This window comes from Oryctolagus cuniculus, chromosome 12 (assembly GCF_964237555.1).
Source record: "Oryctolagus cuniculus chromosome 12, mOryCun1.1, whole genome shotgun sequence".
NCBI classification, from domain to species: Eukaryota; Metazoa; Chordata; class Mammalia; order Lagomorpha; family Leporidae; genus Oryctolagus; species Oryctolagus cuniculus.
This window is the reverse complement of record NC_091443.1, coordinates 66749107-66773903: the sequence shown is the minus strand read 5'-3', so window position 1 is coordinate 66773903 and position 24797 is coordinate 66749107. Positions and strand designations below refer to the sequence as shown.

The 24797-nt window shown below is 45.1% G+C and overlaps 1 protein-coding gene across 3 annotated transcripts in view; it reads right to left on the bottom strand.

Moving 5' to 3' along the window:
- WDR76 (WD repeat domain 76) overlaps nt 1–24797 on the bottom strand; it is a 67598-nt gene that overhangs the window by 2004 nt on the left and 40797 nt on the right. For all 3 annotated transcript variants that reach the window (XM_017347914.3, NM_001171318.1, XM_051821754.2), the window contains 4 exon segments: nt 21646–21804; nt 11989–12206; nt 10584–10733; nt 9025–9078 (listed from right to left, as the gene is read on the bottom strand). In XM_017347914.3, coding sequence (XP_017203403.3) covers nt 9025–9078; nt 10584–10733; nt 11989–12206; nt 21646–21804 — 581 coding nt within the window.

Below are 24797 nucleotides of genomic sequence, written 5' to 3'. Positions count from 1 at the left end.
CTCAGGAAAGAGACATGTCTTCCTCATCTTTGAACCTCAGGCACTGAGCTCAGTGGTTTGTGCTCGGACGTGGTCACTCTGTGTCTACTGAAACAGTGCCACTTTTGCCCACTGTTCTAGCTCAGTGGAACAAGGGGAATTTTTTCTGTGGGAATCCCTTCCCCCGTTTTTTTAAGGACAACCCAATAGAGAAAGCTCTAAAAATAAATCTACTCTTTCTGCCTCAGCCTCTCTGAAACTCAACCTTTCAAATAATTCTTTAAGGGGGGGGGGGGGGGGCTGGCGCTGTGGTGTAGTAAGTGAAGCCACCACCTGTAGTGCCGGCATCTCATATGGGTGCAGGTTCGAGTCCCAGCTGCTCCACTTCCAGTCCGGCTCTCTGGATCTCTCCTTGGGCCCCCTGGACCCACATGGGAGACCCAAAGAAGCTCCTGATTTCAGATCAACACAGTTCCAGCCATTGCAACCATCTAGGGAGTGAATCAGCGGGTGGAAGATACCTCTCCCTCCCTCCCTCCCTCCCTCCCTCCTTCTCTCTCTCTCTCTCTCTCTCTCTCATCTTTCTGCCTCTCTGAAACTCTGCTTTTCAAATAAATAAACATTTTTTAAAAAAGAAAGAAATCTATGATCTAGGTTATTTCTTATTTTAACAAGATCTACTTTCCCCTATTAGCAATCCTCTTATAACCAAACATGAAACTGTTATATCCCCTACAACTTTAAAATCAATACATTTAGGCTCCGAAGGAAAAGAAACAAAACAGAAGAGAAATTAGAAAACATCTGGAGACAAATGACAATGAAAACACCACAACAAATCAAAATTTATAGGATGCAACCAAAACTGTGCTAAGAAAACACATTTTTATGTTGTTGTTTTTTTTTTTTTTCTTTTTCTTCTTTTTTGACAGGCAGAGTTAGTAAGAGAGAGAGAGAAAGGTCTTCCTTCCATTGGTTCACCCCTCAAATGGCTGCTACAGCCGGTGCGCTGCGCCGATCCAAAGCCAGGAGCCAGGTGCTTCCTCCTGGTCTCCTATGTGGGTGCAAGGGCCCAAGCATTTGGGCCATCCTCCACTGCACTCCCTGGCTACAGCAGAGAGCTGGACTGGAAGAGGAGCAACCGGGACAGAACCTGGACCCCAACTAGGACTAGAACCCGGGTTGCCAGCGCCGCAGGCAGAGGATTAGCCTAGTGAGCCGTGGCACCACCCAGAGTAAACACATTTTAAAAGAACAAAGATCTCAAATCAACCACCTAAATCTGCACCTCAAGGAACTAGGAAAAGAACAAACTAATGGGGACAGTGCTGTGGCGTAGCGGGTAAAGCCACCACCTGCAGCGCCAGCATTCCATATGGGCACCGGTTCGAGTCCTGGCTGCTCTGTTGAGGTGGATTCATTCTGAGAGGAAGAGTGTGGTGGGGGCAAGAGGCACGGAGTCACCACACAGACCCAGGTGCCAGCTGGGTGAAAGCAGGCCACAGGCTAACAGCCTGCAGACTCGTTTATTTCAGTTGGTACAGCAACTTAAATAGCCAAGGCAGTCAAGGCAGCCAATCCGATCAAGGGGCGGTCTATGCCCTAACCAATCATAGCCTGCTGCCAGGCAGGTTCTGTTGCCACGTGGTTTCGGAAGCCATCCAATCACGGCCTGTTGCCAGGCAGGCTCCGTTGTCATGTGGTTTCCAAAGGCATCCAATCACAGCCTGTTCCCAGGCAGGCTCTGTTATCAGCAGCCATCTTGGCATGACCTTCTTTTTTCACCACACTGACCCCCTTCCAATCCAGCTCTCTGCTGTGACCTGGGAAAGCAGTGGAAGATGGCCTAAGTGCTTGTGCCCCTGTACCTGAGTGGGAAGACCCAGAGGAAGCTCCTGGTCCTGGCTTCGGGATCAGCACAGCTCCGGCCACTGCAGCCAATTGGGTAGTGAACCAGCGGATGGAAGACCTCTCTCTCTCTCTCTCTCTCTCTCTACCTCTCCTTGTCTCTCTGTATAACTCTGATTTCAAATAAATAAAAAACAGGGGCTGGTGCTGTGGTAAGGTGGGTAAAGTCGCTGCCTACAGTACCAGCATCCCATATGGGTGCCAGTTCGAGTCCCAGCTGCTCTACTTCCGATCCAGCTCTCTTCTATGGCCTGGGAAGGCAGTAAAGGATGGCCCAAGTACTTGGGCCCCTGCACTCATGTGGGAGACCCACAAGAAGCTCCTGGCTACAGATCAGCACAGCTCTGGCCGTTGTAGCCATTCAAATAAATAAATAAATAAATAAGAACAAACTAAAACAAAAGTTAGCAAGAGGAAGGAAATAAAGACTAGCATTGAAACAAATGTAATAATAATAGAAAAAATCAACTAAAATAAAATTTGGTTTGTTAAAAAATCAACAAAACCACAAAAACCCTTAGCTAGATTAAGATAAAAAGAGAGGGGCTGGCATTGTAGTACAGCAGGTTAAGCCTCTTCCTCCAACACCCAGCATCCCATGTAGGGTATTGGTTCCAGTCCTGGCTGTTCCACTCTGATATAGCTCCCCGCTAATGCACCTGGGAAAGCAGCAGCAGATGGCCCAAGTACCTGCACCCCTGCCACCAACATGAGAGACCCAGATGGAGTTCCAGGCTCCTGGCTTTGGCCCAGTCCAGCCTTGGCCCTTGTAGCTATTTGTGGAGTGAACCAGTGGATGGAAGATCTCTCTCGCGCTCTCTCTCTCTCTCTCTTCATTCAGCTCTAACTCTTTCAAATAAATAAATAAATCTTCAAGAGAAAATTCAAATAATATTAAAGTAAAGGGGGAACATAATGATGCCGACAGAAATAAAGAAGATTATCAAAGAACAAGCTGGATAATCTAGAAGAAATGAATATATTCTTAGAAATATATAATCTATCAAGACTTACCAAAAAATATCACAACGAGCTTATTAAGGAGTTACAAAACTGATCAACCGCCTCCCAACAAAGAACACCCTGGACCTTATGGCTTCACTAAAGAATTCTACTAAACATTTAAGAATTAACACCAATGCTCCTCAAACTCTTGAAGAGGAAGGAACTTATCCAAACTAATCCTGAAGCCAGTGTTTCCCTGACACCAAAGCCAGACTAAGATACAAGAAAACTATAAACCAATATCCCATCAAGGATACTGATGAACACTGATGCAAATCCTCAGCAAAATAATAGCAAACCAAATTTCACAGACATTAAAAGGTTTATATATCATGACCAAGTGGAACGCAAGGATGGTTCAACATAACAAAAATTAAGGGGCTGGTGCTGTGGTGCAGCAGGTTAACGTCCTGGCCTGAAGCGCTGGCATCCCATATGGGCGCCTGTTCTAGTCCCGACTGCTCCTTTTCCCATCCAGCTCTCTGCTATGGCCTGGGATAGCAGTGGAAGATTGCCCAAGTCCTTGGGCCCCTGCATCCATGTGGGAGACCCAGAAGAAGCTCCTGGCTCCTGGTTTCAGATTGGTGCAGCTCTGGCCGTTGCGGACATCTGGGGAGTGAACCAGAGGATGAAAGACCTCTCTCTGTCTCTACCTCTCTCTGTAACTCTGTCTTTCAAATAAATAAAATAAATCTTTAAAAAAAGATCAATACACCACATAAACTGAATAAGGACAAAAGCACATGATCATCTCAAACGATACAGAAAAAGCATTTGACAAAATTCAACACCTCTCCACAATAAAAACACTCAACAAATTAGAAGGAAACTATCTCAACATATCAAAGTCAGGATCAGCACTATGGTACAACAGGTGAAGCCACTACCTGTGGCACCAGCATCCCATATGGGTGCTGGTTGAAGTTGCAGTTGCTCCACTTGCAGTCCAGCTCCCTGCTAATGTGCCTGGGAAAGCAGTGGAGAATGGCCCAGATACTCAGGCCCCTGCAGCTACTTGGGAAACCCGGAAGAAGCTTCTGGCTTTGGCCTGGCCCAGCCTTGGCCATTGTGGCCATATGGGGAGTGAACCAGTGGATGGAAGATCAATCTCTGTCTCTGCCTTTCTCCCTAACTCTTTCAAGTAAGTAAAAAAAAAAAAAAAAACCAGGATATTAAAAGCCCACAACTAACGTAGTCAAAGACTAAAACCTTTCCCTCTAAGATCAGGAACAAAGCAAAGCTGCCCATCCTCCCCACTCTATTTGACATTGTACTAGAAATCCAAGTCAGAGCACTTAGACAAGAGAAAAGACAGCCAAACTGGAAAAGAAGTAAAACTATATTTACAGATATCATGATCTTATATGTTGAAGACTAAAAATTCCACATATTAGAAAAAGAGAAAAACCAGTTAAAACAAACTTATGATTTCAACAAATCTGCAGGATACAGAATCAATGCACAAAATTAGTTATGTCTATACACTATAACAGTGTCCCATCAAAAAGAACTAAAGGGGCAGACGTTGTAGCATAGCAGGCGAGGCTGCTCCCTGCCACACTGGCATCCCTTATGAGCACCGGTTCCTATTTTGGCTGCTCCACTTCCAATCCAGATCCCTGCTAATGGCCTGGGAAGGGCAACCAAGAAAGGCCCAAGTGTTTGGGCCCCTGATGCACACCTGGGAGACCCAGATGAAGCTCCCAGCTCCTCGCTTCAGCCTGGCCCAGCCCTAGCCACTGAAGTCATGTGGGGAGTAAACCAACAGATGGAAGATCTCTGTCTCTCCCCTTTCCTTTGTAACTCTCAATTTTAAAATAAATGGGGGCTGGAACTTTGGCGTAGTGGGTAAAGCTGCTACCTGCAGTGCCAGCATCCCATTTGGGTGTCAGTTTGAAACCCGGCTGCTCCACTTCCAATCCAGCTCTCTGCTATGGCCTGGGAAGGCAGTAGAAGATGGCCCAAGTCCTTGGGCCCCTGCACCTGCATGGGAGTCCTGGAGGAAGCTCTTGGTTTCGGATTGGATCAGCTCAGCTTCGGCCATTGCGGCCATTTGGGGAGTGAACCAGCGGATGGAAGACTTCTCTCCTTCTCTTTCTTTGCCTCTGCCTCTAACTCTGCCTTTCAAATACATCATCATCATCATAATAAAAAAAGTAAAATAAATTATTATCTTTCTTAAATAAAAAGAGGAAATTAAGGGGGCCAGTGTTGTGGCATATTACCAGTTAAGCTGCCAGTTGCAACACTAGCAACCCACATTAGAATGCCAGTTTGAGTCCCGACTGCTGCCAGTGCACCTGGAAAGGCAGCAGAAGATGGCCAGAAAACTGGAGCCCTGCCACCCATGTGGGAGACCTGGATGGAGTTCCTGATTCCTAGCTTTGGCCTTGTCCAGCACTGGCTGCTGCAGGCATTTGGGAGAGTGAATCAGCAGATGGAAGAGTCAGTTTGTCTGTCTGTCTCTCTCCCCCTCTCCCTCCCTCCCCCCCCCCCCCCCCCCCGCCCCACACAGTTGCTCTGCCTTGCAAATAGATGTCTTTTTAACAATGAATTAAGAAAACAATACCACTTACATTTCTATGGTTTGAATAGGATTTGGCCCCCAAAATCATGTGTAAGTTCAAACCCCAAAGTTTTAAGTCATAAGTTAATGGCACTACGAGGATGGAAACTTAATCTAACTATAGTGTTTAAGCAGTGGGGCCCAGTGGGGGATCCCTATGTCACTGGGGATGTGTCCTCAGAAGGTAGTTCTCATGTGACTTCTTATTAGGAGATTATTATAGAAGCCTAAGTTTCGGCCCCTGCTCTCCCTCTCTGCTTCCTAGCCCACCATGTGAGGCTTCCTCCACACACACTCCACCACTGCCATCCACTGCCCTCACCAAACACCCAACGTGTGGGGCCTCTCGATCTTGAACTTGAACTTCCAACACTATGAGCTAAATAAACTCCCTTTCCCTTCGTAAGTACCTTGTCACAGAAATTTTGGTGAAAGAATCAAAAATTAATGTAAGCATCAAAAAGAATAAAATACTTAGGAATAAACATAACCAAAGAGATAAAAGACTTCTGCACTGAAAACTACAAAACACTGCTAAAAGAAATCAAAGTTATGAATAAATGGAAAGATGTCCCATATTTATAGAAGAACTTAATATTGTTAAAATGTCAAAACAAATCTATAGATTCAATGCAACTCCTATTAAAATCCCAATGGCATTTTTTTGCAAAAATAGAAAAACAAATCGAAAATCATATGGACACCAAAGGGACTCCTTATAGCCACAGCAATCTAGACAAATAGCAAAGTTGGAGGCCTCACAGTTCCTGATTTCAAAACATAATACAAGGGGCAGGTGCTGTGGCACAGTGGGTTAAAGCCCTGGCTTGCAGCGCCTGCATTCCATAAGGGCACCATTTCAAGTCCTGAATGCTCCACTTCCCATCCAGCTCCCTGCTAATGCACCTGAGAAAGCAGCAGAAGGATGGCCCAAGTCCCTGGGACCCTGCACCCACATGGGAGACTCAGAAGAAGCTCCTAGCTCCTGGCTTCAGATTGGCTCAGCTGTAGTCATTGTAGCTATTTTGGGAGTGAACCAGTGGATGGAAGACCTCTCTCTTTCTTTCAAATAAATCTTAAAAAAAAAAAAAAAAAAAAAAAAAAGTAGCGGCCAGCACGGTGGCTCAGTAGGTTAATCCTCTGCCTGTGGCACTGGCATCCCATATGGGCGCCGGTTCTAGTCCAGGCTGCTCCTCTTCCGATCCAGCTCTCTGCAATGGCCTGGGAAAGCAGTGGAACATGGCCCAGATGCTTGGGCCCCTGCACCTGCACGGGAGACCCGAAAAAAGCTCCTGGCTTCGGATCAGTGCAGCTCCAGCCGTTGCAGCCATTTGGGGAGTGATCCAGCGGATGAAGACCGTTCTCTGTCTCTCCCTCTCACTGTCTGTAACTCTCTCTCTAAAATAAATAAATAATAATAAAAGTATAGGCTGCAGTGCGCTGGCCGCAGCGGCCATTGGAAGGTGAACCAATGGCAAAGGAAGACCTTTCTCCCTGTCTCTCTCTCTCTGTCCACTCTGCCTGTCAAAAAAAAAATTAAATAAAAGTATACAAAGTAACAGTAACTAAAATAGTATGGTACTGGCATAAAGAGAAACATATAGACCAGGGAAACAAAAGAGCCCCCAACTAAACCTCACACATGTGGTCAAATAACTTAAACAAGAGTGCCAAGACCACACAATGGTCTTTTTTTAAAAAAAGATTTATTTATTTATGGAAAGTCAAAGTTATACAGAGAGAGAAGGAGAGGCAGAGAGAGAGAAGTCTTCCATCCGCTGGTTCACTCCTCAGTTGGCTGTAATGGCCAGAGCCAATCTGAAGGCAAGAGCCAAGAGCTTCCTCCGGGTCTCCACATGGGTACAGGGGCCCAAGGATTTGGGCCATCCTCCACTGTCTTCCCAAGGCCACAGCAGAGAGCTGGGTCTGAAGTGGAACAGTCGGGACTTAAACCAGTGCCCATATGGGATGCCAGCACTGCAGGCGGCGGCTTTACCCACTACCCCACAGCACCAGCCCCCATTCAATGGTCCTAAGCTGTCACCTGCAGGGCCAGCAGCCCATATGGATGCCTGTTAAGAGTCCCAGCTGCTCCACTTGCAATCCAGCTCTCTGTTAATGCATTTGGGAAAGCAGTGGAGATAGGGCCCAACTGCACCCACATGGGAGACCTGAAAGAAGCTCCTGGCTCCTGGCTTTGGCCTGAGCTAGCCTTGGCAGTCTTGACCAGCTGGGGAGTAAACCAGCAGATGGAAGACTTCTAACTGTGTCTCTCTGTCCCCTCTACCCCATAACTCAGCCTTTCAAATGAATAAAATAAATCTGAAATGTTGAACCAGAGGCTAGCACCAGGGGAACTGGAGAGACGCTGGTCAAAGAATGCAAAATTCCAGGGCCGCTGCAGTGGCATAGAAGGTTAAGCTGCCATGGGGCTGGCACTGTGGCACTGTCGGTTAATGTCCTGGCCTGAAGCACCAGCATCCCATGTGGGTGCTGGTTCGAGACCCAGCTGCTCCACTTCCAGTCCAGCTCTTTGCTACGGCCTGGGAAGGTAGTGGAGGATGGCCCAAGTCCTTGGGCCCCTGCGCCCATGTGGGAGACCTGGAGGAAGCTCCTGGCTCCTGGCTTATGATTGGCGCAGCTCCACCCGTTGCGGCAGTTGGGGAGTGAAGCAGCAGATGGTTCTCTCTCTCTCTGCCTCTCCTTCTCTGTGTAACTCTTTCAAATAAATAAATAAATATTTTTTTTAAATCACTAAGAGAACAGATTTTTAAATGTTTGCTTCACAAAAAAACAACAGGCATGTGAGGTAATGCATGTGTCAATTAGCTCAATTTAGACATTCCACAATGTATACACATTTCAAAACATGAGTTACATAATAAATATAATTTTTGTCAAATAAATCGTTTTTATGAAAAATAAAGAATAAGCTAGAACAAATAAAGTTTGAAAAGAGAAATGAAACAGGAAAAAAATCCTGAAAAAGCAAAGATATGAAAGAGGAAATGTAGCCTCTGTAACTATAAAACTTGGAAGCCAAGAGTCAATATCTATCCATCATACATCCTGTCCCCAAATGCATCAATACTGACAGAGAGGGATATTTAGAAAAGGCACTGAGTTACATTTGATGTAAGATACACCCATTTAGGTTAGCAGGTACAAGAAGAAGGTACTCAAAAAGAAAAAAAAAAAAAAAGATGCTGTTGGAGAAGCCCTCTAGGCTCAGAATAAACAATCAGAAATAAACAGAGCTTCAGACAACCTCAACACCAAGGGAGTAGTTACTGTCCTCTTTAATAAGGTAACATGAGTAATTTAGGTCAGAATAAAGTCATTAACCTTAACCAAAAATAACCTCCACCTGCAGAGAATAGCCACTGACTCAAAGAGATTGAACCTCTTTATAGACACAGGAACCTGGATAGGACCTAGAAACTGGGACACTTACACAATGTAATACAGAAACAGGACTGGTACATCACATGGATGTCAGTCTCACATGCCTGCCCTCCAACAAAGAGCCCGCAGTAATCCACAGTCTGCAGCAGGTGGACACCTACCTGATGGTGGTGAGGAGCGCTATCTGAGAGGATAAACAGCTGCTGTCAAAGATTCTGCAAAACAAAGATCAAAGATAGAGTTAAATACACTCTTTTTACTGCTTCTAACAAATTTTTTTGAAATAACATCAGTGTATTTACCAAACTTCTCATTGTTTCATGATATGAAATAAGATTATTTTAAAATATGTTAAGATCGGGCTCCAATAAACTTCAGCTAATAAACTAAATTACAAAGACTGTTGTAAAATCCATTAGTTAGAATTCACTTGGGAATAATTTATTTAAACAGTATGACTCCAAAGTTAAAAAGGGATCATTTGGATTCAGAAATTACATTCACATTCACGCGACATAAACAGGAAACATGATCTAAAAGTGTATGCATGTAGCAAGAGCAGTTTCCCTGAGACTCATCTGAGGTAAGGGCCTGACAGTCTCACTTCAGGGGTTGATCAGACTGAGACTAGTCAGGAACCAAGAAGAGGAGTTCATGCGGAGTAGCTGATGTGGAATCCAGAACCCTCCACTGAGGACCACAGCAGGAGGAAACTGACCACATCACTACCTCCTCCTCCTCTGCTTTGTGCCTTGATGTGACAACATGGCTTCTTGGCATTAGAGCTTAATAATCAGACTACTACAAAGCCAAATCACTAATGGTTAATGAAACAAGAATGAACTCTGTACTGTAAATGAGCAGGAATGAGAAATACACAGCTCCTGAGACACAAGAAACCTCATGGGTAATAAGAGGACACAGAGCAGCTGCTCCCTGGTGACCTGCTCTCTTACTGTAACACCTGGTAACACTCACAAACTGCTAGAAACTCCGGGAACCCACCACACACCACAGACTGTGCTCTTCCCAACAGGCAGAAATCAGGAGCCATTCTGGAGCCCAGCCCACAGCATACACTCAAGAGATACTCTTCAAATGAATAATAAATAAATTTCAAAATCACCTAAGGTAAAACTCTCGTAAGCTGAAGGGAACTTTGAACTTTAAAAATGATCAGCGATTCTAGAAGAAAATCATTTTGTGTTTTTGGTCAACTGGTTTATATTACATTTTAAAACCCATTTTTTTAGGAAGGAGCTCTAAAAAGCTAAAATCCTAGATCCATAAAACTCTAACAGTTTGTACAGAAGCCAAATTTCTGCTGTTTTTTGCCTGCCCACGATCTGGAACTCTGCAATCTCCATTCAACATTTCACTTGTAGACCTCACTGTCCCCAGCGTAGGAACTTCTCCCTACACTAAAGTTATCTCCGTTGTGAGACACCACACAGTCTGGTTTCACTGGGGTCTCTGGGATTCTCCAGGGTAGCTACAGATCTTCTCTGCCAGCTCAAGGAAATTCCTAGGACCCCAAAACTGCTGAAAACCCAGTAAGTATAGGTCAAAGGTCACCAGTCTTCAGGAACCTGGATATGGCTCCAAAACAGTAAAATTAGCACTTAAATAGGGGACAGCAGTAAGCCAACTTCTGGTTCATTGGCACAGCAGCTACTGACTCCAGATTCCTTAAAAACACATTTCTGCCTTCTCAGTTTACCTCAGCTTACAATCAGCACTTGTGGTCACCACTCTGTTACCAGTTAGAGGTGAAAAGTAGGCAGAAGCAATGCTCTTTGTATGTTCAGTCAAAGAAATCAAAGGCTGACTTCTGGGCTTCAGGTGCCTTGCATCATAAATGTGAGTATCACTGCAATGGGAAGAGAAAGGATCAGTGTTGCCACAAGACATGTAGTGAGCCTGCAGAGTAGGGCCAAACATAAATTAGACCCTCAACTACTTGCTACACCAAAGAACATTCAGGAAAGAATTCTCTCATCTTCTGCACAAATTTTACAAATACTGGTATAGATAACACATAAAACATCAGAAAAATTCCACAACTATAGCATATGTATGTATCCTGTGAGTGTACATACATACAGACATAGAGACAAGTTTCTAAATGGTTTTCCAATCTCTCCAAGAAACAAGGTACCCAAGCCAACAAATTATGGATCACATATAATATTCTTCTGGTTGTTAAAATTTTCTTCTCACAAGACTAGAATACATATAATGTTAAAAACAAGAATGTGTGTTTCCTTCAATACTTTCACTATTAAATCCAAAAGGACTTCTCATTTAAAAAAAAAAATCACACTCAGGGTTGGTGATGTGGTGCAGGTTAAGCTGCCACCTGCATTCCATATCAGAGTGTAGGTTTGAGTCCCAGCTGCTCCACTTATGATCTGTCTCCCTGCTAATGTGTCTGGAAAATCAGAAGAGGATGGCCTAACTTCTTGGGAACGATCACCCACATGGAAGACCCACATGGAGCTCCTGGCTCCTGGCTTAGGCCTGGCCAAGCACTGACCACTGCAGCCATTTGGGGAGTAAATCAGCAGAGAGAAGATCTCTCTCGCTCTCTCTCTCTTACTCTGCCTTTCAAATAAGTTATATCTTTAAGAAAAAAATTACACCCAAAAAACCCTTCAATCAGTGAGGAAAAAAAATTAATTGGTCTTTGGAGTATCTAAAAAGTCAGATGTCTTTAACTACCAAAGTAAACCATAATTTGGGATATTAAAAGCCCTAAATTGGGGCAAGTACTGTGACAAAACAGGTTAAGCCACTGCCTGTAGGGTTTGCATCTCTTATCAGAGTGCCAGTTTGAATCTCGGCTACTATGCTTCCCATTCAACTTCCTGCTAATGCACCCTGGGAGGCAGCAGATGGTGGCTCAAGGTGTTTGGGCTCCTGCCACCCATGTGGCAACACTCGGATGGAGTTTCAGATTCTTGGTTTCAGCCTGGCCCAGCCCTGGCTACTGCAGGTATTTGGTGAGTGAACCAATGGATAGAAGATCAATCGCTCTCTCTCCCTCTCTGCCTTTCGAGTACATGAAATTAAATCAATAAACATTAAAGAGAGGTCTAAATCATAAAACTTTGTGAAAAACATACCTCAATCCTGCAGTGATGAAATACTGTCTGTGTACTGGGTGGACATGAACAGTTCTTATTTTTCTCATAGAAGAATTGATGAGTTTCTCACAAGAAGTTCCAGGTGTCCGTCTATCCACGAGTGACATACTTCCATCCCAGTGTCCTACTATTAGAGTGGAGGCATCTTCAGCCAACAAGTCAAAGGAGGAAAAGCTACTCCTTTCATTCCTATATACCTATGGGTATAGATAACAATCAGTTTATGTAACACTCTCCATTTAAAGAAAGCCAATGCATAAATTCTTTGGTAAAAGTTATAACACAATTTACTAAAATAATTTCATTTATCCTCCCAAAAGCCGCAAAAGAAGCAGAAGGCAAAAGGGAAACAACAATACTTACCAGCTTTGAGATTTGCCTACAAATAACTCATCCACCCATGTCAGGGCTACATTTCAAATCACTTCCATCCAATAAACTTCAGTTCCAGATCTACGCTGTAAAACTCACCAGAAAACGAACTGAGTATGAATTCTACCCAACTGAAAATATATCGGGGCCAGCGCTGTGGTACAGCGAGTAAAAGCCAAAGCCTACAGCACCAGCATCCCATATGGGCGCCGTTAGGAAACTGGCGCAGTTTTAGCCAGGTGGCCACATGGCCCAGCCACCTGAGCCAGGCTCCACCCCCATCCTAATGGAATTCCTGCTCCTGCTTCCCTGCCCGCCCTCAGGCAAAGTTTTAAAAGGGGCCTGTTCCTGAACATGTGCTCTCTCGGTTCTTCTCTCTCAGCTCACGTCTCCTGCCCTCTGCTCTCTTCTCTCCTCACTAGCTCCTCTCCTCTCTCTTTCTCTCTCACACTGTCTTTCTCTCTTTTTCCTTCGCCGCCCCTTCATTCTGGTCTGTAGGGTGTTCCCCAATAAACCCTTTCCCTTACTCCGATGTTCGGTGTGTTTTGCGACAGCTAACATGAATTTATAACAGGCGCCAGTTTGAGTCCCAGCTGCTCCACTTCTGATCCAGATCTCTGCTCATGCGCCTAGGAAAAGCAGTGGAAGATGGCCCAAGTCCTCGGGCCCCTGCAGCCGCATGGGAGACCAGGAGAAGCTCCTGGCTCCTGGCTTCAGACTGGTGCAGCTCTGGCCATTGCAGCCAACTGGGGAATGAACCATCGAATGCAAGACCCCCCCACCGCCTCTCCTCCTCTAACTCTGTTTTTCAAATAAATAAATCTTAAAAAAAAAAAAAAAAAAAAAAAAGACTATGTAGGGACTGGCGCCGTGGCATAATGAGTAAAGCCGCCACCTAGAGTGCCAGCATCTCATATGGACACTGGTTGAAGTCCTGGCTGCTCCACTTCCAATCCAGCTCTCTGCTATGGCCTAGGAAAGCAGAAGATGGCACAAGTCCTTGGGTCCCTGCATCTGCATGGGAGAACTGGAAGAAGCTCCTGGCTTCAGATCAGCACAACTACAGTTCACTTGAGGAGTGAACCAGCAGTTCGAAGACCCCTCTCTCTGCCTCTCTGTAACTGCCTTTCTGATAAATAAACAAATAAATCTTAAAAAAAAAAAAAAGACTGTATATAATATCAGTCCATTAGTGTAAAAAAGAGAAGGAAGGGGCCAATGCTGTGGAGTAGTAGCCTAAGCCTCTGCCTGCTGCGCTGGCATCCCATATGGGCGCCTACACCGGCATGAGACCCAGAAGCAGCTCCTGGCTTCGGATCAGCTCAGTTCTGACCATTGCGGCCATTTGGGGAGTGAACCAGCAGATGGAAGATCTTTCTCTTTCTCTGTAACTCCACCTCTCAAATAAATAAATAAATCTTAAAAAGAGAGAGAGAGAGAGAGAGAGAGAGAGAGAGAGAGAAAGAAACTGTATCTAGGAGCATATGCTTCTAAGTATATGTGTACTTTCTGTAAGCAAACTCAAGCCAAACAACAATGGTAACTTCTGGAGAATGGTAATAGCAGGAGGGCAGATTTACTTTGCAAATCCTTTTTTTTTTTTTTTTTTTTTTTTTTTTTAAACAGGCAGAGTAGACAGTGAGAGAGAGAGACAGAGAGAAAGGTCTTCCTTTTCCTTTGGTTCACCCCTCAATGGCCACTGCGGCAGGCATGCTGTGGCCAGCACACCGTGCTGATCCAAAGCCAGGTGCTTCTCCTGGTCTCCCATGCGGGTGCAGGGCCCAAGCCCTTGGGCCATCCTCCACTGCCTTCCCAGGCCACAGCAGAGAGCTGGCCTGGAAGAGGAGCAACCAGGACAGAATCCGGCGCTGACCAGGACTAGAACCCGGGGTGCTGGCGCCACAGGCGGAGGATCAGCCTATTGAGCCGCGGCACCGGCTTGTATATCCTCTTTACTATAAATATTTTGTCATGAATATGTATTACTGCTATAATTTTTAATTACATATAATCCACAGTACTACCACTTTGGGCTCAGGGTTTATATACGTAAGTAACAAAAAATAAATATCTGCATCAAATAAGAGAGAATGACAGTTCTTATTGCTGAATCATGAATTACTACAGACTTTTAGTAACAAGTATTACTACAGACTAATTAATAAATTAATATACTAAAGTCATGACAACTCCCACAAACCCAAAAAAAGCCTAACACATATAAATGAAACTTGAAGTTTGCAGTCAATATATTATATTAAAATGGTTGTGAGCAGGAGCTTTGGAGTTAAACTCCAGCACAAACTCTACTTCTGCCATTCATATACTTGAGCTAGCTGGTAAACCTCTCTTTGCCTCAGTTTTCCACATTTTCGATGATGGTAACTACCTATTTCATAGGGTGTTACAAGGCTCAATAATATAAAACATATTAGAGTTAGTGCCTCGCATAAGGCAACTGCTCAATCAGTAATATCATAAATAAGTCACTGATACATACAACAGCATGAATGAATCTCAAAAGTATTATGCTAGGCTGACTGTGGGACAGGAGGTTGAGCCCTGAGTTGTGATGCCTGGCATCCCATACCGGAGTGCTGCTTAAGAATCCTGGCTGCGGGGCCAGCGCCATGGCTCACTTGGCTAATCCTCCGCCTGTGGCGCTGGCATCCCGTATGGGCACTGGGTTCTAGTCCCGGTTGCTCCCCTTCCAGTCCAACTCTCTGCTGTGGCCCAGGAAGGCAGTGGAGGATGACCCAGGTGCTTGGGCCCTGTACCCACATGGGAGACCAGGAGGAAGCACCTGGCTCCTGGCTTCAGATTGGCACAGTGCGTTGGATGTAACAGCCATTTTGGGGGGGGGGGTGAACCAACGGAAGGAAAACCTTTCTGTCAAAAAAATAAAAATAAAAAAAGAATCCCGGCTGCAGAGACCTGTGCTGTGGCACAGAGGGTTTAAGCCCTAGCCTGAAGCACCAGCATCCCATATGGGCACCGGTTCTAGTCCTGGCTGCTCCTCTTTTGATCCAGCTCTCTGCTATGGCCTGGGAAAGCAGTGGAAGATGGCCCAAGTCCTTAGGGCCCTGTACCCACGTGGGAAACCCAGAAGAAGCTCCTGCCTCCTGACTTCGGATCAGCTCAGCTCCAGCAGTTGCAGCCAATTGGGGAGTGAACCAGCAGATGGAAGACTTGTCTCTGTGTGTCTCTACCTCTCTCTGTAACTCCATCTTTCAAATAAAAAAAAAAATCTAAAAACAAAATAAAAATAATCTGGCTGCTCTACTTTCCATCCTGCTCCCTGCTAATATGCCTGGGAAAGCAGCAGAAAAGGGCCTAAATGCTTGGTCCCTGACATCAGTGATGGAGTTAATGGCTCCTGGCTTCAGCCTGACCCAGCCCCATCTTTGCTGCCATCTGGGGAGTGAACCAGTGGGTGGAAGCACTCCTCATTCTCACCACCCTTACCCTCCCCAACTCTGTCTTACACATAAATAAATCTTTAAAAAATAAAAAAATAAAAATGTGGGAGCCAGCACTGCGGCTCAATAGGCTAATCCTCCGCCTGCGGCGCCGGCACACAGAGTTCTAGTCCCGGTCAGGGCGCCAGATTCTGTCCCGGTTGCCCCTCTTTCAGGCCAGCTCTCTGCTGTGCCCCGGGAGAGCACTGGAGGATGGCCCAAGTGCTTGGGCCCTGCACCCCATGGGAGACCAGGATAAGTACCTAGCTCCTGGCTTCGGATCAGCGCGATGCACCGGCTGCAGAGGCCACTGGAGGGTGAACCAACGGCAAAAGGAAGATCTTTCTCTCTGTCTCTCTTACTGTCCACTCTGTCAAAAAAAAATTAAAAATAAAATAAAAATGTGGGGCCGGGCCGGCGCCGCGGCTCACTGGGCTAATCCTCCGCCTTGCGGGGCCGGCACACCGGGTTCTAGTCCCGGTCGGGGCGCAGGATTCTGTCCCGGTCGCTCCTCTTCCAGGCCAGCTCTCTGCTGTGGCCAGGGAATGCAGTGGAGGATGGCCCAAGTGCTTGGGCCCTGCACCCCATGGGAGACCAGGATAAGAACCTGGCTCCTGCCATCGGATCAGCACGGTGCGCCAGCTGCAGCGCGCCTGCCAGCCGCGGCGGCCATGGGAGGGTGAACCAACGGCAAAGAAAGACCTTTCTCTCTGTCTCTCTCTCTCACTGTCCATTCTGCCTGTCAAAAAAAAAAAAAAAAAAAACACGTGGGGCCGGCACTGTGGCGCAGCAGGTTAAGTCCCAGCCTCCCATATGAATGCGGGCTGGAGTCCCAGATGCTTCACTTCCGATCCAGCTCCCTGCTACTGTGCTTGGGGAAGCAGCAGAGGATGACCCAAGTCCTTGGGCCCCTGCACCCATGTGGGAGACCTGGAAGAAGCTCCTGGTTCCTGGCTTCCGATTGGCTCAGCTCCAGCCACTGCAGCCATTTGGGGAGTGAAGCAGTGGATGGAAGACCTCTCCGTCTTGACCTCTCTCTGTAACTCTATGAAATAAATAAATCTTCAAAAATAAATTTTAAAAAATATACAAAAGTATACGCTAGGTGACAGAAGCCAGATACAAAAGGCTACAAACCAAATGACTGTATCTGCACAGTAATCTTATTAGTGGTTGCCACAAGGGAGGAGGTTGACTACGAAAGCTCATGAAGCAATTTTAGAGGGAAAAGGGAGAAATTCCCTTCTCCCACTGCATGGTGATTATACAGGTGCAAGCAACTTGCTAAAACTCATAGAACCAGACACCTAAAATGGTCAAGTTTACGGTAAGTAACTTCTACTTTAACACAGCTGACTTCAAGGCACAGGTGGCAGCAGTGCCCAAGGGTGGGGTTGCCGACAGGGTGGTGCATGGACGCAGGCGCAGGCAGCACAGGCAAGCAGTTTTCCTAGCGGTGTGAATGCAGAGGCAGGTGCTGCTGGTGAAAGCACCACCGGCACCCAACGCTCCAGGAGGCTGGGCATCTGCCCACACATTCACCTTCCGTGTGCCTTTGCCCACCCCTTGGGAAGCAGGAACCACGCGGAGACGCTGGCTCCAGAAGCTGAACTCCACTAAGAAGCAGTTATAAATGAGTGGTTAGCGCATGGCACCGTGCTGCCCAACTGCTGACCAGCTGATTCTCACCTCCATTTTTTTTTTTTTTTTTTTTTTTAATAATTTTTTTGACAGGCAGAGTGGACAGTGAGAGAAAGAGAGAGAAAGAGAGAGAGAGAGAGAAAGGTCTTCCTTTTCCGCTGGTTCACCCTCCAATGGCCGCTGCATCGTGCTAATCTGAAGCCAGCAGCCAGGTGCTTCTCCTGGTCTCCCATGCGGGTGCAGGGCCCAAGACCTTGGGCCATCCTCCACTGCCTTCCTGGGCCACAGCAGAGAGCTGGCCTGGAAAAGGGGCAACCGGGACAGAATCCGGTGCCCCGACCAGGACTAGAACCCAGTGTGCCGGCACCGCAGGCAGAGGATTAGTCTATTGAGCCGTGGCACTGGCCAATTCTCGCCTCCAGTTTTCTTAACAGCTTTCTCAGGTGGTGCAGAGCCTGCCATGCTTCAGGCCCCCGCCTCGTTTCCCGATAAACTGGGCTGTGAAAGGAGCCCCAAGTGTATCCCTGGACGCTCCCAGACAATGCACCCTTCCCTCAGGCAGTCATACCCAAAGAGGATGGGGTCTTGTGGGGTTGCCTGGATTAGGCCTTGCACGCTCAGGATCCACTTGTCTTGTTCTGTGCTGAAATGTTACTCTGGGACCGGCACTGTGGCTAAGCGGATAAAGCCGCTGCCTCCAGTGCAGGCATCCCATGTGGGTGCCAATTCAAGTCCCAGCTGTTCCGCTTCTAATCCAGCTCTCGGCTATGGCCTGGGGAAGCAGTGGAAGATGGCCTGAGGAGTTTGGCAGTTCCTTAAAATGATAAAATACAACAGCTGGCTTTGTGGTGTGGTAGGTTAAGCCTCTGCCTGTGGAGCAAGCATCTCATATGGGCTCCAGTTCGAGTCCTGGCTGCTCCACTTCCAATCCGGCTCCCTGCTAATGGCCTGGAAAAGCAGTGGAAAATGGCCCAAATGCATGGGCCCTTGTACCCACATGGGTGACCCAGAAGAAGCTCCTGGCCCCTGCCTTCAGATTGGCCCAGCTCCATCCATTGTGGCCATTTGGGGAGTAAACCAGCAGATAGAAGACCTCTTTGTAATTCTGCTTCTCAAATAAATAAATAAATAAATATTAAAAATAAAACAAAATGTTAAATACATGACCCAGCAATTCCAACTCCTAGATATATACCCAAGAGAAATGAATACATTATGTCCACACAAGAACTTGTACATAAATGTTCATACCAGCATCTTCTGCAATAGTTAAATAAAAATGGAGACAGATGGGTGCATAAAATATATTAAGTCCATACAATAGACTATTTTTCAGCCATAAAAGAAATGAAGTACTGATACATACTACCACACAGATGAACTTCAAAAAACATTTTCCGAAGTGAAAGAAACCAGTCACAAAATACCATAAATAGTATGATTCCATTTATATGAAATATCAGAATAAATAAATCTACAGACACAGAAAGTATCTTCCTATCCAGCTCCTCGCTAATGTGCCTGGGAAAGCAGCACACGACGGCCCAAGTGCTTAGGCCCCTGCCACGGAAAAAGCTCATGACTCCTGGCTTCAGCCTGATACAGCTCTGGCTGTTGCAGCCATCCGGGGAGTGAACCAGCAGATAGAAGTTCTCAATTTCTCTCTTTCTCTCTCTTTTCTCCTCCTCTCTCTCTATAACTTTGCCTTTCAAATAAAATGTTAAAAAACCCTTTACATTGATTCTAATAAGTATTTGATTTATTCTGATTTACAGCCCATGTATTTCTAATAAATATTTGAAATAGCAATGTTGCTTTTACAAACCTATTTTTAAAGACAGAAATAGAAATTAAAGACCAAAGATACAGATAAACTGCTTCTTCTCATTGTTAAAAGTAGTAAATCAAGTCTGATGAGGAATGCAACTTTAATAGTCAGACAGACTTAAAAGACCTTAAACATTCCTAAAAGACGACTCAGCAGGGAGAAAAAGCCTCTCCAATTATAACAAAGATCATTTAGGAATTCAATTTAGAATAAAATGAAAGCAATTATATACCGTACTATAAAATTAAATATTTAAAAATCCTTTCAAAAATAATTATGAGTCCTCCATACATGGACTATTTGGAACAATTAAGGTATCAGCATGAGTTAATTTTGAATACTGACTTATGTAAAAAAGCTGAGATATAAAGTTAGTGTTTACAAAGCAACTCCAGTGATAAGTAAAAACTCCTTTTAAACTAAGCACCTCTAAAAACTTCAAAATCCCATTCAAAACAAAATAAATGATAAAAAAAAAAATCTAAACCATGTTAAGTTTCATAGACTAAAACATACATTTTTTTTAAAGTTAAATTTGTAAGAATTCTCTTACTGAGGAAATCTCATATGGTTAAACATAATCCGAAAGTTCACCCCAAATGATGCTACCAAGTAGTAAATATTTAAGTACTACACCAAAAATAAGCAATGGGATTCAAAAGGATTCTTCTGGCTTGCTCCACAAGAGATCAAATACACTAGAAAATCTCCAAAGAGTACTCTGGGGATCTACTCAGGGTCTCTCAGGGAGGCCTGGTAATCATGAGTGTAGATGCCTAACATAGTTCAACTTTTATTCTCAAACAGACAATCTGATTTGCGTGGATTATACCAGTCCAGAAAAATGCCCTATCCTCAAGAGGTTGTTACAAATAAAATTGGCCCAGGGTCTTCTGAATAAAACCCTTTATGTCTATTTCTTGCCAGATAATAATTAAATAATAGTCAATGGCAGGTTTTATTTAATCCTAACTTCTCCAGATAGAAATAACTGAGCTAATCTTTTTGCCCTCAGATACATACGGCATATAATATCTAAATATCAGCTAGAAGACAACAGAAAACCAAATTTTATTGTTTCTGTATTATACTACAGACCATGAGTTTTAGGTCCACATAATATAGTACACTATGTAATGAATTTCTCTATTGTTGTTTTTTATCACATGTAAGACTCATCCCCACAAAATTCATGTCTACAAAAACCAGAAATGATGTGACTGACATTATGGCATGGTGGGTAAAGCTTCCACCTGCAACAGTGGCATTCCCTATGGGTGCTGATTCATATCCTGTCTGCTCCATTTCTGATCCAGCTCCTTGCAAATGGCTTGGGAAAAGCAGAAGATAGTCCAAATATTTGGCCCCCTGCCACCCACATGGGAGACCCAAATTAAGCTTCTGGCTCCTGGCTTCATCCTGGCCTAGGCTGTCTGGGGGAGTGAACCAGAAAATGGAAGATATCCCTCTCTCCCTTTCCCACCCCCCCATAACTCTTTTTTTAAATACTGGATCTATGTCTTTTTTTATTTATTTATTTATTTTTTTTGATTTACTTATTTACTTGAGAGCCATTGTTACAGAGAGGGAGAGACAGAAAAAGAGATCTTCCACCCACTGGTTCATACACCAAATGGCCACAATACTGGAACTGACCTGATTCAAAGCCAGGAGCCAGGAGTTTCCTCTGGGTCTCCCACACGGCTGCAGGGGCCCAAGCACTTGGGCCATCTTCTATTGCTTTCGCAGGCCATAGCAGAGCACTGGATCGGAAGTGGAGCAGCTGGGACTCAAACCAGTGCCATTATGGGACGCCAGCACTGCAGGCAGCAGCTCTACCTGCTATGCCACAGCACCAGCCCCTGTAACTCTAACTTTCAAATAAATAAATCTTAAAAAAGAATGATAAATAAAACAATAATATTCCAATTTTTCCCCAAATGTAGTAGTACAATTCTAAAGCATAAAAAATTGAAAAGTTTTCATTAAAATTATTGGAAAAAAATAGTAACATCATACATTTACTACGTGCAAAGCTTTATTCTAAATACTTCATGTGCATTAACTCATTGAATCCTTATGACAACCCCAAAGGCACAAACTATTACTATTCTATTTCACAACTGAAGAAATTAAGGCACAAAGAAGTTACGTGATTTGTCAAGGTCACATATGCATTAACAGATGCTCTGAGACTTAAAGTTAAGCAGTTAGTTCTAATGTCTATGTGCTATAGCACTTCTCCTAACCTGACTGGTACAATAATCACTCACGTGACATTTGACAAAGTATCCAGAATATCATCCAAGGTCCACATGTAAATACATTGACATTTACCTCTTCAAAAACAGCTCTGGAAAAATCCCCACAGCGTAATGTGCCATCATAGCTCAGTGACAGGAGGTGAGATGGGTTAGCAGGTGAGAAGCAGAGACAGCTCACTGGCTGACTATGGGGATGAAAAACATAAACACCATCTTCTTTAGGGTACTGGGACTGGAAGAAAATTGGGAGGAAAGATTAAAAACTAGTGAAAATTAGTAATACTTACTATGCTATGTCATTAAAGTATTTGCATCTGGATTATATTTAATCTTTTCTTAAAGTGCAGTCATACCCATTTTCCCATGCAGAAAGTGCTAGAAATCACTTTTTTCTAGTTTTCAATCCAATAATACTAAGTCACATTAATTTTAACAGTGGTCAGGTTTTTACAAACAGCAAACTAGATTCTTTATAAATTACTGCTCACAATAATTTTTCATGAAATCCTCAGGAAATGAGAAATCTACTCTTTATTCAGACAGAGCATAACTCTTTACTACCAAAACCAGTATGAATACCATTACCATTTTGCTTCCTAAGATTTCTAAGACACAGCACTGTGGTACAGCAGGTTAAGCTATCACCTCTGGCACCAGCATCGCGATATCAGTGCCGGTTCCAGTCCTGTTTGCTTCACTTCCAATGTAACTCACTGCTAATGTGCCTGGGAAAGCAGCAGCAGATCGTCCAAGTAGTTGGGACCCTGCTACCTTTTGAGAGACCCAAATGAAACTCCTGATTCCTAACGTTAGCCTGGCAGTTGTGGGCATTTAGGGACCAGCAAATAAAAGATCTCCCTGGCTCTCCCTTTCTGTGTAACTCTTTCAAAAAAAAAAAAAAAAAAAAAAAAGTCAAATTTACAAAGAGAATGAGAGACAGAGACCTTCCATTCACTGGTTCACTCCCCAGATGGCCTCAACAGCCAGTACTGGGCCAGGCCAAAGCCAGGAGTCAGAAGCTTCATCCTATTCTCCTGCATGGGTGGCAGGGGCCCAAACACTTGTGCCATTTTATACTGCTTTTCCCAGGCCACTAGCAGAGCCAGATAAGAAGTAGAACAGCTGAGACATGAACAAGCACAAATATGGGATGCCAGTGTTGCAGACAGTGGCCTCACCAGCTATGCCAGAATGCCAGCCCCGTAAATCAATCTTTTTTTTAAAAAAAAAGAGTATTTTGACCTTAGAGAAGGCACTGCAGCACAGCGAGCTAAGCCACCACTTGGGATGACTGATCTCATACTAGAGTGCCTGAGATCGAGTCCCACCTTTGCTTCCAATCCAGCTTCCTACTAATGCTCATGGGAGGCCAAAAAAAAGAGGATTCAAATACTTGAGTCCCTGCCACCCTTGTGGCAGACTCGATGGAGTTCCTGCTACAACTAATGTGGCCATTTGGGGAGTGAACCAATAGATCAATCTATCTGCCTTTCAAATAAAATGAGTAGAGCCGGCGCCGTGGCTCAATAGGCTAATCCTCCACCTTGCGGCGCCGGCACACCGGGTTCTAGTCCCGGTCGGGGCGCCGGATTCTGTCCCGGTTGCCCCTCTTCCAGGCCAGCTCTCTGCTATGGCCAGGGAGTGCAGTGGAGGATGGCCCAGGTGCTTGGGCCCTGCACCCCATGGGAGACCAGGAAAAAGCACCTGGATCCTGGCTCCTGCCATCGGATCAGCACGGTGCGCCGGCTGCAGCGGCGGCCATTGGAGGGTGAACCAACGGCAAGGGAAGACCTTTCTCTCTCTGTCTCTCTCTCTCTCACTGTCCACTCTGCCTATCAAAAAAAAAAAAATAAAAATAAAAAAATAAAATAAAATGAGTAAACTTTTTTTTTTAAAGATTTTATTTATTTGAGAGGAAGAGTTAAGGAGAAGAGACACAGAGACAGGTCTTCCATCTGCTGGTTCACTCCCCAAATGGCCACAACAGCTAGAGCTAAGACGATCTGAAGCCAGGAGCTTCTTCTGGGTCTCCATGAACCAGCGCCCATATGGGATGCCAGCGCTGCAGGCAGAGGTTTAGCCTACTGCGCCACAGCACTGGCCCCAAAATAAGAGAACTTTTTAAAAGTTGGTGGTCCTGGCTGGCGCCACGGCTCAATTGGCTAGTCCTCCACCTGCAGCGCCAGCACACCGGGTTCTAGTCCCGGTTGCTCCTCTTCCAGTCCACCTCTCTGCTGTGGCCCGGGAAGGCAGTGGAGGATGGCCCAAGTGCTTGGGCCCTGCACCTGCATGGGAGACCAGGAGGAAGCACCTGGCTCCTGGCTCAGATTGGTGCAGCATGCTGGCCATTTGGGGAGTGAACCAACAGAAGGAAGACCTTTCTCTCTGTCTCTCTCTCTCTCTCTCTCACTGCCTGTCAAAAAAAAAAAAAAAAAAGTTGGTTGTCCTGTAAATACTCCACAAAATGGCATGCTCCTGAATTTTTATATTAATGTTGTTACTTCTAAGGATGATCCTTTCCACAACTGGATGGCCAACTTGAAAGTCATTTTTCAGATTTGGTTAATTATTTTCCTATGCCCCGTGGCTTATCATGAACCAGAGCAACTATCCCCTCCAAATCTAACAGTCTATCCTGAAATAGTCAAGCATTTGTTTTCTTCCTCTTATTTAGTTCTTTTTAAAATATTGGTTTATTTATTTGAAAAGCAGAGCTATAGACAAAGGGGACACACACACATGGGGTGGGGGGTGGGGAGAGGACGGGCGGAGATCTTCCATCTGCTGTTTCACTCCCTAAATGGCCACAATGGCCATGGCTGGGTGAGGCTGAAGCCAGAAGCCTGGAAGTCCATCTAGGTCTCCCACATGGGCACAGGGCTTCAAGCACTTGGGCCATCTTCTGCTGCTTTCCCAGGCACATTAGCAGGGAGCTTGTTTGGAAGTGGAACAGCCAGGACTCGAATCAGCACTCATATGGGATGCCAGCATTGCAGATGGCAGCAGCAGCAGCTTAACATGCTGTGTCACAACATGAGCTGATCCCACTTTTTAAATATTAAAATGAATTTTTTTAAGCAAAGAAAGAAACAAGAGGAAAGCAGAGAAAAAGGAAAGAGGAGAAATTACAATCACACATTTTTTCTGATACCCAAGGTTTACCACTGTTGGTATTTTTGCATATTTATTTTCAAGAGAAACAAAATGGTTCCTTGTAGGGGCTGG